The following is a 14,227-nucleotide window of genomic DNA, read 5'->3' as shown; positions in this document are numbered from 1 at the left end:
GTAAGCACTCACTCCACTTTTTTATGCCTGGCTCACATCACACAGCAGATTTATTTCAGATGATGACTGGATCGCCCATTCATACATTAATGCGAAAAGGTTAAGTATTCGATGCATAGTTAAACTGTCACAAGAGTCAGAATGTTAGAAAAGTAGACTGGTCAAGGTACTTGATGGTTTCATCTGTCGGAGCTATACTCACTTTTTCCACATTATAATACATCAGCTAAAGCCATTGAGAATGACTACAGTTCATAGTCTGTCGGTCTGTCTGCGGGTGTGGCCATTTGGCACCAAACCTTTCACCTGTGGACATACCTCCGATCCCACACAAACAAACATAAGCTACTGGCGAGAAGAAAGGGTCATATACTGATCAGAGTAAGAATGAGATTTCCAACTCATAATGTTATATAATATAATATTATATTCGATTATCATAATATAATATGATGTTATATATAATATAATAATACATCATATAGTAATACTCTCTCATAGAATAATATGTTCAGCTGTGTAAGTTTCACTTGAGTCAGGACAAGAGCGTCTTGATCCAATGTTCTTGATTTTCTTGGTTCCTCTTCCACAAGTCTATCTGTTTGAACCATTTGTTGCAACTCCCTAAAGTTCAAAATGCAAGACCTTGCCTGTTCAACCCTCGGCTGCCGATAATAGTAGCTTAAGAGTTACTTACCTGATCTATAGTTATGTCTGCTTGATTTGGCCTACATTTTTTTGTAATTTTGACTTGGCTCCTTTGGGCCTTTGGTGTTGAAGGTTTACTCTTTGCCAGGTGTACCAGGTTGAGTTGTTCTGGGGGGTAAATCTCTCTCAGTGAATTCTTACCTTTGTATGTCCAACAGTGCATAAACTGTCCAACAGTGTAGCCTATAAACGCATAGCAGTAAGCTAAAGTAACAGGTGGTGTTGTTGCATTTCTATACAGGCCAATGTAATCAAAGAATGGCCATGCTGAGAATGAGTCTGATTTGTAACCCAGCCAACAGGCTACATAGCAATGTAGTTAATAATCTGCCACCATGTGACGTAGACTATTCGACTCTCACATCTTCGTCTTAAATATTTGCTATCCTAGAGGATTCCACAAACTCTCCATCTTTTGTGCTGAAAGCTGATACATTACATTTCAGCTCAACTGATATCAAGGTGCAAGTTACACCAGCCATGGGTATCATACCCAAGGAACACACATAGCCTACTGATAAAAATGTATATTTGTAACACCATTTGGTTAAAAGCATCTCCTAAATAAAAAAATGTTTATTACTTACTTTAGGCCTACGCACAAACTGAATCAGTTCACTTATAATTTCCTTACGTTATATATTCCAACATTATGCGCAATAGGATAGGCCTATCTACATTGGTAATACAATAACCAATCGCAGCAAACTATAACATTAGTACAAATGGAATTATACAGTCTAGTTTTGACACTTCTTGGCTTTCAATATCATAGCCTACTGAGAAGACGGCTTCATGGACAACAATTTCACCACAGAAATGAATAAATCGTCTGATCGTGAATTATAGTGTTATTTCAACACTCAGTAACGTAACACTAACCATCGAGGAATAGTGGGTTGGGCAGGCCTATGTTGATAAACATTTCCGCACTCCTCCTCGCTAGGGCGGAGGCAGTGGCATGTCATACAGGCGTACTCGCGTCGCGAGTGTGACCCGTGATTGCAGTTGCACGCATAGAGACATCTAAGAAAAACGTCTCAGTTATCTGTAAATATACTTTAAATAACGTCATTTTTACGGACTTCAACAAGTCTCTGTAACTAAAACATGGGGAGCTGTCTTACTGTTGGACCAAATGAAGCCCTAGTTGTTTCAGGTAAAATTATTATATGTGATTTTATTGTGACGATGACTAGCATGCAATGCTGCTCGGAAACTAGGTAGACCACCGATGTTTGTCTGTCAATTAGCTAGCTTGGCAGTTAGATTTAGCACTCTAGCTAGGTAGCTACATTTCTAGTTTATTCGGGTTTCTTATTGAGTTTAGCAAGCTACTTAGCACTAGATGCCACAGGCGGATCCTGTTTACTGACCTAGCTAATGTTTGCTAGCAATAAGAACGTTTGTCCGTAGTGTTAACTGGCGTTATTCTGTAATAACTGCTACTTGCTCGTGGATAGATTTTCAAATCAGTCTTAATTAGCTACTCTATCTATCTCTCATCAGTCTGATGTTATAGCTTTTGCAGGACAATTCCTGAACCACCAGGTTAATATGCGTGTACGTTGATTAGCTAATCTTAATGTAGCTGTCTGTAGTTAAGCTGGTCAGCTGGTTGTCATTAACGTAAACTGAGATTGGTGAAACGTTACCTGGTCATTGTCAGCATAATCGATAGTTTACTTTCTCTTCGCTGGCGAAAACAGAACACTGATTGCAAACCCTCAATGTGTTAATTGTGTTGCTCTGTATAACATGCTAACACAGGAGGCCTTAAGGCTAGCGTGAAGACGATTTGACCCATTATCGCTAGCTAAATGCTATCTGGTTCAAAGCTAGCGTTATTCACACCTGGAACCATTGTAGTAGCTGTTTACCTATCTAGCTAAGATACCTTCCTTGTTATAAATTACCTTCTTAGGCTTGCTATAACTACATAGAGCTGACGTTAGGTGACGATACAGAAATGTGGTTGTTTAGGTACATAAAACTAAATGTTAACTGTCTAGCTGAGAATGTAGATCATTATAATCTTTCCGTGAAATTATGGTTCAACCCATTTACTATTGCCAATGATAGAATGTGATGGACGGTACGCCAACTTTCTTGGATTACCCCCCCTACAAATATGATTAATGTCTTAAAGAAGCAGGTACTTATGAGACAACTGTCTGACCCACTGGTAGTCCATCCTTTATCATATCGGTAACAACATCATTATTTAAATGAGACAAGACAACAGTTCGTTATAAAAGACTGACTGAAACCTACATTTCAACTCAAACACCGAGGTTTTTGATGCTAGTATTGGGTGTTAATGAGATGCCATTGAGTGTGGGTAGATGGCTAGATAGTGTCAATTGATTGGGAACTACAAGCATAACCTCAGTTTTATCAGAGTTAAGGAGCATGACGTTGTTAGCCATCTGATATTTTGATCTTGTAGGCAGGTTTCTATCTTCGGTAGATGTACAATTTCATCAGGTTTTATGGATAGGTAAAGTTGGGTACCATCAGCATAGCAATGGAAGTTAATGCCATGTTTCCTTATGATAGCACCTAAGGGTAGCATGTACAAAGAGAAGAGCAATGGTCCAAGGACAGAGCCTTGGGGAACACCCTGGCTTACTCTCGTGTGATTGGATGACTTATTATGCACATAAGACCTAAACCAGGATAGAGCACAGCCTTTGATGCCAACATGAGGTCTCTGTAACAGGATATGATGACCTATAGTGTCAAAAGTGGCATTAAGGTAGAAGAACTAGTATTGAGGTGCACCCATGATTGAATGCGATTAGTAGGTAATTCAGAACTTTGACATGCCCTTTCAGTGCTGTGATGGGCTTTAAAGCCCGATTGGAAGTCTTCTTCAATATTGATTTTATGAAGAAAGGAAGTAAGTTGCTTAGCTATTATTTCTTCAAGTATTTTTGACAAGAAAGGGAGGTTAGATATGGGTCTATAGTTAGCCAGATTAGGATCAAGGTTAGGCTTTTTGAGAGATGGTTTGATCACTGCAATGCATTTGATGGAGAGTCATTGTTCAGAGGCTCAGAGCTGGGGGTGAAGGTACACATTAAACACTGTTGCTATGTGTGTCATTTTTCCAGGTGGCTGCTCGAATCGGAAGACTTATGTCATTGGTGGCTGGGCCTGGGCATGGTGTCTCATTTCAGATGCTCAAAGGTCAGGCAGTGTTCACAAATGTATGAATGTATTCTGAGGTTATCACGTTTAGACATTTACAAAGACACACACACACACACACACACACACACACACACACACAAACAGCTGACTTGAAATGTTTATGACAAATTATTGAAGTGCCGGTTTGTCGCTTTTCAGTTTGTCATTGTTATATGTCAAAGATAGTCGATGGACTCAAAACTGGTTGTGTTTGTTGGTTACTAGAATTGAATTGGGCCGCTTTTTGGTTTCTCAGCTTGACACTAGAGATAATGACGCTACAACCCAAATGTGAAGATGTGGAGACAGCAGAAGGGGTAGCCATTACTGTCACTGGAGTTGCCCAGGTAGGTGTGCTTTTAGTCTAATTCAAAGCTGTTCATCATTGGCAGGTGTTCATTTACACAGGAATTTGTGTAACTGTCAATGTCCATGTTGAGACGTACATTTATTCCAATCCTTTTGGATCCTTATGTATCAGTGTGACTAAGCAGAGAAAGGAGTATAATATGGTACATTTCACAGGGCAAATGTTTGTTTTAAATCTTTGACATTTCTTACATGACAGATTAGATTCATAGTTAATCAAGGGATTTTAAGCCATGTAAAGGAATTGGTCACTTGAGTAGAACTTTCGTAGTCCAATCTTACAACCTTTCTTTCTTGGGAGAAAAACTATAACACAGGACACAGTGATGGAAAAAAAATTGTATTGGCAGAGAAATGCATTACACCATGAAAAAACGGTCCAGTTGTACGGGCTAGCTCTGATGTGAATAATTTCCCTAATGGTAAACTTCCATTGCATTGTGCAACACACTCCTTGTTCATTATTGTTTTGTAAACAATATAACAAGGTTTTTTTGTAAACATTGTTGATTTTCCATTAACACAGCATATGTTCATAGAATCACATACTGCAGTCAGTGAGCTTGAGTTCTCCATTTGCTTTTAGGTCTGTTAGTACTTCAAACAGTTGAACAAAATTAAGCAATCCTGAACAAACAACTGAATGAAAGAACTGATGTATATAGAGGCTAACTCTGACTATGCTCTGAAAATGCTAGCTTAATGTTAAAGTAAGTAGTTTCATACAGTGGATTGAAATACTACATAGCTTTACAGATTGGGACATTATAAATCAGGACCCTTGTTGAGAGACCCCTACACTTTTTCAACATTCTGTCGCAGGTCAAAGTCATGACGGAAGATGAGCTGCTGCCTTTAGCATGTGAGCAGTTCTTGGGAAAATCAGTGATGGAGATAAAAAGTGTCGTCTTGCAAACTCTGGAAGGACATTTACGTTCCATTTTAGGTGAGCGTTTTAAAAAGAAGTTCAAGTTATCAAAACAAGCAGTTATTACCACGTGTGTGTTATTACTGACTCATAAGTAGAAGATTAATGTTACACTGTTTAGTGTTCCAGATCTGGCACTAATGGATGATCTTTTGTCATTCCCCCAGGTACTCTTACAGTGGAGCAGATCTACCAGGACCGAGACAAGTTTGCCCAGCTGGTGCGAGAGGTGGCCTCCCCAGACGTGGGCCGTATGGGTATTGAAATCCTCAGCTTCACCATCAAAGTGAGTTTTTTTTTTTTTTTACTACATATCAAACCTTTGTGAGCAGAGTGCCCGTAGGCTGTGCTAAATGTGTCAGTGGTTAAAGCCCATATGATGCTGAGGGTCATTCATCCACGGCCCCCAATGAGTTACTCCACCCTTCCATCTCATTATTTTTCCTGGCAGTAGCACCCACCTGCCCCCTAACGCACACACACGCACACACACGCACACACGCACTCACGCACAGACAGGCAAAAACACTTCTATTGTCTTCATGTGATGTCGTAAGACAATATGAGGTCAGTGGTCTGCTATAATGCATTAGCTTTCTGACCCATCTATTTCAATCTTGTCATTTCTGCGGGTCTAGATGAAAAGTTACCAGGTTTTGAGAAGTATGAGTATTTTTTTCTCGGGGAATACAATTATATCGGGTTTTAAGGGTGAGAAGACATAAGTTTAATTAGTTTGATCACACATAATATGGCAGCACCTAGAGGCAACCAATAAATCAGAGTAAATGTGATGAATTGCTTGTCCATAAAACCGATAATGATTTACAGCCTGTCATTATCACTTTCAGGAGTTAATGAGGTGGAAAACATAGACTGTTATGAAACTTAAAGGAAAGACATTTTACATACATTTTGAATGCATTATTCTTTGGTTGTTCTATTTATTAAAACTATGATATGAAAGAATACCACCCCAAGAAATTACATTGTTATGACTGCTGTGGCGCATCATTCCTGAATGACTGCTATTATGTGTATCACACCTCGGTGTCTCTGGTCTAGTGTTTTTTTTTTTTTACTAAAACGGTCTGCTCTCCACAGGATGTGTACGACAAGCTGGACTACCTCAGCTCTCTGGGGAAGACACAGACCGCAGCTGTTCAGAGAGATGCAGACATCGGAGTGGCTGAAGCAGAGAGGGATGCTGGCATAAGGGTAAAGGACTGTGCTACTGTAATGGACAATTCACCCAAACCAATGAATTATATTTATTAAAGCACCCAGAAGAACTCAACCTTAGCTCGAGGCTTTAAATGTATATTGCTACCCGTTAGGTAGGCTGACCTGAGGTAATTACTTTGGATACCTACAATCTATTTTGATGAATACCCCTCTTACTTTTTAAAAAAAAGTTTTTTTCTAGGAATAGTGTCGCACAGGATTTTGCCACGGCCGTTTTAGTATCTTGGCATATTCCACAGACACAACCTGTTTCTAGTTCTGGAGACTACCTCAGAGGCTACAGTGCTGTTACGGAGCTTTGCAGCTTGTTCGATCGACTTGGTCCAGTGACGGGCGCCTGGCTGCTATGCGATCCGTATAACCATTCAATCCAGTGCAGAGGCTGGTCGGCAATCCAGCGCTGTATAATACAATTAACAGTTCTTGCTGTAGCATGTCTAGACCAGTTAATTAGCCCGGTCCTATACTTTTTGAAACTAATCTTAGCTAGCCATTGCGGAAACACCGTTACCTACGAATACTTCTCTGGTTGAGAATTTAATGAGAGTTAGAGGCCACAGTGGGTCAGAGATCATTAGACAGATAACAGAGTTACCATTTCAAAACAGTGTGTTGATGTAACTCAAAATAGGGGTGGTCAATCAAACGTGAAGGTACTATGGTGCCCTTGTCAAATGTTGTCTTCGGGCGTAGCCTTGGGTTTTCCCCAATGCCAACCACTTACAAAATTTAAACAAGTTGTTTCCAGTCGTATGCTTGAAGTCATGTCTGTCCCTGGGGAACTTTATTATCCCTGATGGATCCCCCAGGAAGAGTTTCACATCTTAGTCAACATGTTCTACCTCTCCATCAGGAAGCAGAGTGCAAGAAAGAGATGATGGATATCAAGTTCCAAGCTGACACGAAAATGGCGGACTCCAAACGAGAGCTGGAGCTGCAGAAAGCTTCATTCAACCAGGAAGTGAACACCAAGGTCAGTAAGACAGTGTTTCCCATGGCCCCTTGATCTTCACAAGTAAACACTGTATGATGAGATTTTATCTCCAAGAGGTTACCAAAAAAGTTCCCTTGGGCATATTGACCTTACATGATTCATTTCTTTGGTACAACTGTTCCAGCTGTATTTTGCACTTCCAATCAGAAAAACTAAATATTTTGAGGTGCACAACTGGCAGTGTATAAAGAGGAAGATTGTTTTCATAGTTCCTGGGATAATCAAGCCTTTGATTAGAATGGCTTGATCACATAAAAAAACACATTTAATTACAAAGCCTTGATTCGAAAATTGCCTCTCCTCAGTCTGTGGTATTAATTGGTGGTTTTATATGTCAGACTTTGTACTGGATGCCCAAACCTCAAAATAAACCTGTGCGATGGCCTCTGACTGTGCTGATGATTTCTCACCTGAGCAGAAAGCCGAAGCTGAGCTGGCCTACGTGCTGCAGGCTGCCAAAGAGCAGCAGAAGATTCGGCTGGAAGAGATTGAAATTGAGGTTGTGCAGAGGAAGAAGCAGATCACCATAGAGGAGAGGGAGATCGACCGCACGGAGAAGGAGCTGATTGCTACTGTCAAGCGGCCTGCCGAGGCTGAGGCCTACAAGATACAGCAGCTCGCTGAGGGAGATAAGTAAGTGTGGCCTCTCAGTGAAACGGATTCTTGGTCATATTTATAGAAGCTTTAAGTGCCTTAACTTGCACTTCTACTAGTACTTAACTTGCACTTACAGCAGTTACATTCCTGCACTTTTTTTCTATTTTCTATGTAAAATAGTATTTATTGTTACACTAGGTCTCTGTTGCTCGTAGCTTGACTGTTCTCTCTCTTGTACGTCGGTTTGGACAAAAGCGTCTGCTAAATGTAAATGTAAGTGATATAAGACTTTAATGTAAAATAATAATAAAAGTAATAAGAATAAATAATGTAATAAGAATACGTTTCTACAAAATGGTAGCAATATGTAATAATGTGTAATTGCTTTATAAATACATTGTACCAAGAAAGACCCTTAGGTGTTCTCAAATTACTGAAGTATGTTGTATCCCATGCTACCTGAAATACCTTGCAGTGCTACTATTGCAGTTTGCTATGCATGAATATTGAAGGGATTTTACACCACTTGTCTGTTTTTAACACACAAAATGTTGAAACCACAACCTAACACGGTTTCATTTCCAGTATCCACATCATGAGATAAGTGTGTTCCATTGAGGTGAACATCCTGTTGTGTGTGTGTGCTCTGTAATATTCTATTCTTGAATATGTGATGTGATTGTGGTTGGTTTTGTCCTACTTCACAGGATGAAAAAGGTGTTGACTGCTCAAGCAGAAGCTGAGAAAATCCGCAAGATAGGAGAGGCGGAGGCAGGCTCTATTGAAGCCATAGGTAAAGCAGAGGCTATGAGGATGAGGCTGAAGGCTGAGGCCTACCAGCAGTACGGGGAAGCAGCCAAGGTTGCCCTGGTTCTGGAGGCACTGCCAAAGGTATTTGAGCGACCGCATTAAACACACAATCCACTGCAAATCTTTGAATATTATGAACATATGGCATTTTTTGTTAGTTAATTATTTATCTAGCTAATTAAAGTATTCTGGTACTTGTGGCAGACATTTAGGATGGCAATGTCCACTTTTCTCATCACTTTCCCTTCTCTTTGTGTCTCAACAGATTGCTAGCAAAGTGGCTGCCCCTCTGGCCAGGACCAGTGAGATAGTCATTCTGAGTGGGGACAACAGCCGGGTGACTGGAGAAGTGAACCGCCTGCTGGCCGAGCTGCCCGTGTCCATCAACGCTCTCACAGGAGTGGACCTGACCAAGGTGAGAGGGGCTGGTAGACCCTGGGTGGGGGCAGAGTCAGTTTCAGCTAGCATGGCTATTGATTTTGACTAGTTCAGGCCTTTTGATGGGTTTGAGATCGATGTCTTTTCCATGCATCAATAGTGGATAGCAATTGTGGATCTGTGTGGAATTTCTGGATCGGTGCCACAAAGTCTGTTGTTGAAAGCGTTCAGCTACTTTAAGGGCCCTGAGAAGATTTCAGCATTAGTCAGGGCATATTTTAAGTATATTCAGTTGTGCTGAAGTAACTACACCACATCCTGGGAGCATTTGGAGATTGGTGGATGTACCATTTCACTGTTGCCTTTCACCATGGAAATGGAATGAATTATAGGGGCATCTAAATGGGTTGTGCGTGGTCAAAGGACAGCACCCGGTTACCTCCCATCCAAGCTTATATGGATGACATAACTACACTGACTAAACTGCTCCATGTACACATCGGCTGTTGTTTTTGTTGAGTTGAGTTTTTGTTGAGTTGTTTTATTTTTGCAATTTAATTTGAAACATAGAAAATTGATTGATTGAGTTGGAAATTGGTATTTTAAGCCTGAAATTGGTATGGGTTGACCAAAAGTTGCTACCTGCTATATCTTGTCTATTAGAAAATTAGAGAACAGCCTCAATTCAAGATCAAGGTTTTTGATCACAAAAGTAAAAGAACTATTCACAATTTACACAGAGTTTTAGATGAACTTGAAACTTGAATTACGCAATTGTGGAGGGCATACCACTTGCTCTCTTTGAAACTGCTGGCATACATTGTTCCCCATCTGGGTGGAGAGCTGAAACACACGATCATATGATATGCTCAACCCCAGATGTTCCATTCTGTCCACAAGTTCCCTTTTGCGTGTGTGGGCAGCATCAGTCCTATGTAAAAAGGAACTGGTGTCTCCTGTGAAGTCCTATGTCTGACAAAAGCTGCTGTGCCTGATGCCCACTTGTGCTTAACGCTGTTGAATTTAAGCAACTGAGAAATTGCAAGTGCTGCTGGCGATGTTTCTTCTGCCATCTGGTCCTTGATGCTGGGTCCCTCTAGGACCATGTCCATCAGGGTAAGCAACAGTGGTGACACAGAGTCCTCTTGGTATCTTTCATGGAAACCATTAAATGGTTTGGCCTCACCAAATATCTGACAGTGGACAATTTGTGCAGCACATGCGATGTGCAGAGCCTCTTTGTCATTGCCCTGCTCATAGGCTTTGGAAAGAGCAGCACCAACATCTTCTTCAAAGGCTATCAGGACATCTCTTCCCTTCTTGTATGATTGCATATCAGGGAATTCAGCAAGAATCCTCTCCCTCAGTCGTGCAGAGTTAATTCAGGTATCAACCTTGCCTGCAAAACTGAAATTGTGGTGCTTGCAGTTTGGTCTTTTTCCAAGGTGGCCTTTGACCATGTATGAAGTTGTTATTTCAGAGGTCATAAATAAGGAAGTTAGGAAATGGCTTTGGGTGCCATGTTGTCTAAGTGCTGTACCTTTGTATGAAGAAGGAATTTTGCCAATGACCACCTTGGTGGAAGAGTTCAAATGTGCTAAGGCCAGCTTGGAGATGATTTTGTCACAGTCTAAGGATCCAGTAGTCAAGAACACTGTTCGAACGGTAAAATCAGGGAAGAAGTGGAATCTGGGAGAAGCGGTGGGGCCGGCAGTTTGGGGACTACTAATCTAAACTGTGTAGGTTTAGTGATTTTCATTGTCGTATAAAGAAGCGTCACTAGAGGGAGCCATATTAGCCTGCCTGTTTGTGAACGAGCAGCGGAGTAAAAGTCGGCACACTGAATTAAATAATTGTAAATTCATACACATTCCCACGAGTGTGTGTTGCCGAAATTATAAAAACAACTATGAAAATGTTGTGAAAGGCCAACATAAAATCAATCTCATCTTAACAGTAAATGAAACATAATGATGTTACTGATCCTGACTTGTCAAGGCTGATACGAGCTGCATCACATGAACATAGTCTCACAATGCATACATCATGTTAATAGGCAACTTGTTTATTAGTATTTAACTTGATTGGATGAAAAATCTTCTGCGGCGTATCCATCGATCAGCTTTTGCGCACTACGGGACAGAAGAGACAGTGTAACGTACTGGTGTTTTTTATAACGGATATAATATTGATGTTTTTATTATGTTTTACATGTTTGTTCCTTCTTCTCAGAATGCTTAGAGGGGCCTGGCCGCACGCTGCTGATATCTTCATACATACTATTTCTCAACACAACATTAGTAAAGTCTTAGTCACAGGGTAGCCTGCCTACAGATCCGGTTTCATTTCCAACTAGCATGTTTCAGAAAAAGGGACTATCCAAAATGTTGACATATGACGACCCCCCCCCCCCCCCCTTGTGGTCTCCAAAGGTCATTACTACAGACTACGTGTTAAATGGAAGCCAGCTGAATGAATTGGAAAGCAGACATATTGGGTGTCTAGTTTAAATATTGGCTAATTTTAATACATTGATGGCTCAATAAGATTTTGAGAAATTGACATGCTGATCAATAATACATATATCAATCTTTTATGAAATTCCTTGTTTTTGATGTTGTAGAGAAAGACTAAACTAATGAGAAACCTAACCAAGAATAATATGTGTGCTCCCTCAAACAGATACCTTTACTGAGGAAGATGACTGACGCCCAGGCCTGAGAACAATCTCCTACCTTCTGCTCTGATATGTCGTTTGCATTCACTTCGACTGCCTTCAGAACACTTGAAAACCTATCGTTTCTCTATACAAGTGGATTTGTGAACCTCTGGTGCCTTCATTTTTACAGGACCAGAATATCTGCATGTACTGCTGCTCCTCTTAAACATTTACATCTAACTGTTATGTTAAGCTTTTTGAATCCATCGACGTAATTGGTGGGAAAGGCGATAGGAGAGGAACACTTTTAATTCCTCTTTCATTCATCAATATGGTTCTATCTGTATGGTTCTATCTGTGTAGAATGTCTTGTAGGGAGTAACGGTATGGATACATGCCAGCGACGCGAAACGCTTGCTTTTTTCCCTCGCTTTGCCCAATTTGCTCGTCTACGTCTCAATCGCCTGCCTCCAACAGAAATTAATGGGATATAGAATTTAGCTTCCGTCGCGTCTCTGGCATATAACCGGGGTGTAAGGGAAGTAGTGAGGTAATTTTGCATCTCAAAACTTTTAAAACGAGATTGACTACATGTCATATCTGTTTATTTTACAAACTTACTCACTGTCCAATTGAACAATTGAGTTGGGCAACATTTCAAGGGAGAATTTCATAGCTGTCACCTTTGTTGTAGGCTACAGTGGGCTGAGTGATTGGTTTACCTTCATAAAAGTACTATCACATAGCTACCACAAATTCCAAATGTTAACTTTGGTTTGGGCCTCGTCCTGTTTGGGCTCTGAGAATATGATGTGCTATCCAATGAACTTCAGGAATATTTTGATGCGCATGCAAGGTATCAGCATAGTGATGCCGTGGTATTGCTGTCAAAAGTTGCTGTGTATGTGATTTCATGTATGTGGTAACAAAAAGTTTTGTTATGAAATTAGTTAAGACTCTTTTTCCATTTCTTAAGACATTCACATTGAGTATACACAGCAGATTTGTTTTGCTGTACTCTAATAGAGGAATGCCATATTGATAAATAAGCCATTATATTAAAGTCTGTCTTTTAGCATGGATCAAAGCGCATGCTATCCACAAACGCACCATATTTAATTTTTTTTTTTTTTTTTGTGTAGTATTACATGTCGGGTATCTGTGAGGCCAGTTGGCTTGTTTTAATTTTTTCTGTTTATTTTGTGTTTTATATTCAATATTACTATATATTATTATATGCATTTACAAGAGAACGATAGGTCATTGGAGTGAGTTGACAATATGTGAGGTTAAACCCTTAATTTGCAATGCTATGATTATTTTCATGGTGTTGGGAGAGTGGGTTATTTTTTTTACTGATTTCAAAGTGATTTTAATCATACCAAAGTAGATTCTCTGTGGTAATATAGTATGCTTATTTTAATTGTTTCACTTGTTTTAAATCTTTTTGTAACATTTAATGTACATGTAAGCCATGCAATCCAAAATCTTTGTAGAACTTATCACCAGGTAATTTTTTCTAGACAAAATTTATATTTGTCAAGTCCATGTAAGCTCAGAAATGTCCCTCTATATTGGCAGCCATATGAAATGACCATAGAGTTAAGCTTTGTGTAGCCTTGTGCTGTGAAGTTTAGTGTTGAAGTCCGCTTTCTTCTGTTGGCTTTAAGGGGTGGGAAAAAAAGATTATATGGCATTGGCTATGAGGTTCTCTGCACTGTTGTGTCGTAGTGCCATTTATGAAGTCATTTTGTACTTTCACTGAATGTCTTGTTTTGTCCCTGGTTCCTGAAACATTCAAAAGCCTCAACTTATGAACTTAAATGGCAGCTCATTCAATTGGTTTTAACAGCAATGTGCCATTGTATGTGCTTCTGAGGTTTTGCTATTTGAATCAGTTGTTTTTGTTTGTTTTCTTTATCACATGTAAAACACAATTCAATGTGAGATGCTTTTATTTGTTTTTGAGTTAGTAATGTGTCCTAATGACTTCATAATACCTGTATGAAATCACTAAATTATATCACAGAAGAGTACTTATCATATAACAAAATGCTGTTCCCAACGATATTTTTTGTATGGTCATCAGTTTTGACCATTTCTTCTATTTGTGCTGGACTGTTAAATAATCTAATGTGAATTAGGATTCATATCATTATTTTCCCCACGCTACTTTGAGATACGAATACACACCATCACTAAAACTATTAATAGTAATTTTGCTATTACTCTAGTACTCTAGCATATGGTGCAATGGACTATTGCCTGATATTTAAATAAAATAAGCCACTCCATTATTTTGTCACGAAAATCTTTAGCTTCTTTATACTTCTTAACACAGCCT

The 14,227-nt window shown here is 39.7% G+C and overlaps 1 protein-coding gene across 1 annotated transcript; it reads left to right on the top strand.

Annotated features, from left to right (window-relative positions):
* Positions 1 to 1,664: 1,664 nt before the first annotated feature.
* Positions 1,665 to 14,180, top strand: flot2b (flotillin 2b). Its single transcript, XM_012836225.3, has 11 exons — positions 1,665 to 1,867; positions 3,825 to 3,900; positions 4,160 to 4,250; positions 5,095 to 5,218; positions 5,368 to 5,486; positions 6,305 to 6,418; positions 7,299 to 7,418; positions 7,858 to 8,072; positions 8,744 to 8,927; positions 9,112 to 9,261; positions 11,907 to 14,180. The coding sequence occupies exons 1-11, from the start codon at positions 1,819 to 1,821 to the stop codon at positions 11,943 to 11,945; spliced, it is 1,281 nt and encodes a 426-aa protein (XP_012691679.1). The 5' UTR covers positions 1,665 to 1,818; the 3' UTR covers positions 11,946 to 14,180.
* The last annotated feature ends 47 nt before the right edge of the window (positions 14,181 to 14,227 follow it).

Source organism: Clupea harengus, chromosome 9 (assembly GCF_900700415.2).
Source record: "Clupea harengus chromosome 9, Ch_v2.0.2, whole genome shotgun sequence".
Classification (NCBI taxonomy): Eukaryota; Metazoa; Chordata; class Actinopteri; order Clupeiformes; family Clupeidae; genus Clupea; species Clupea harengus.
The sequence above is the reverse complement of the archived record's forward strand: the minus strand, read 5'-3'. Positions and strand labels throughout refer to the sequence as shown.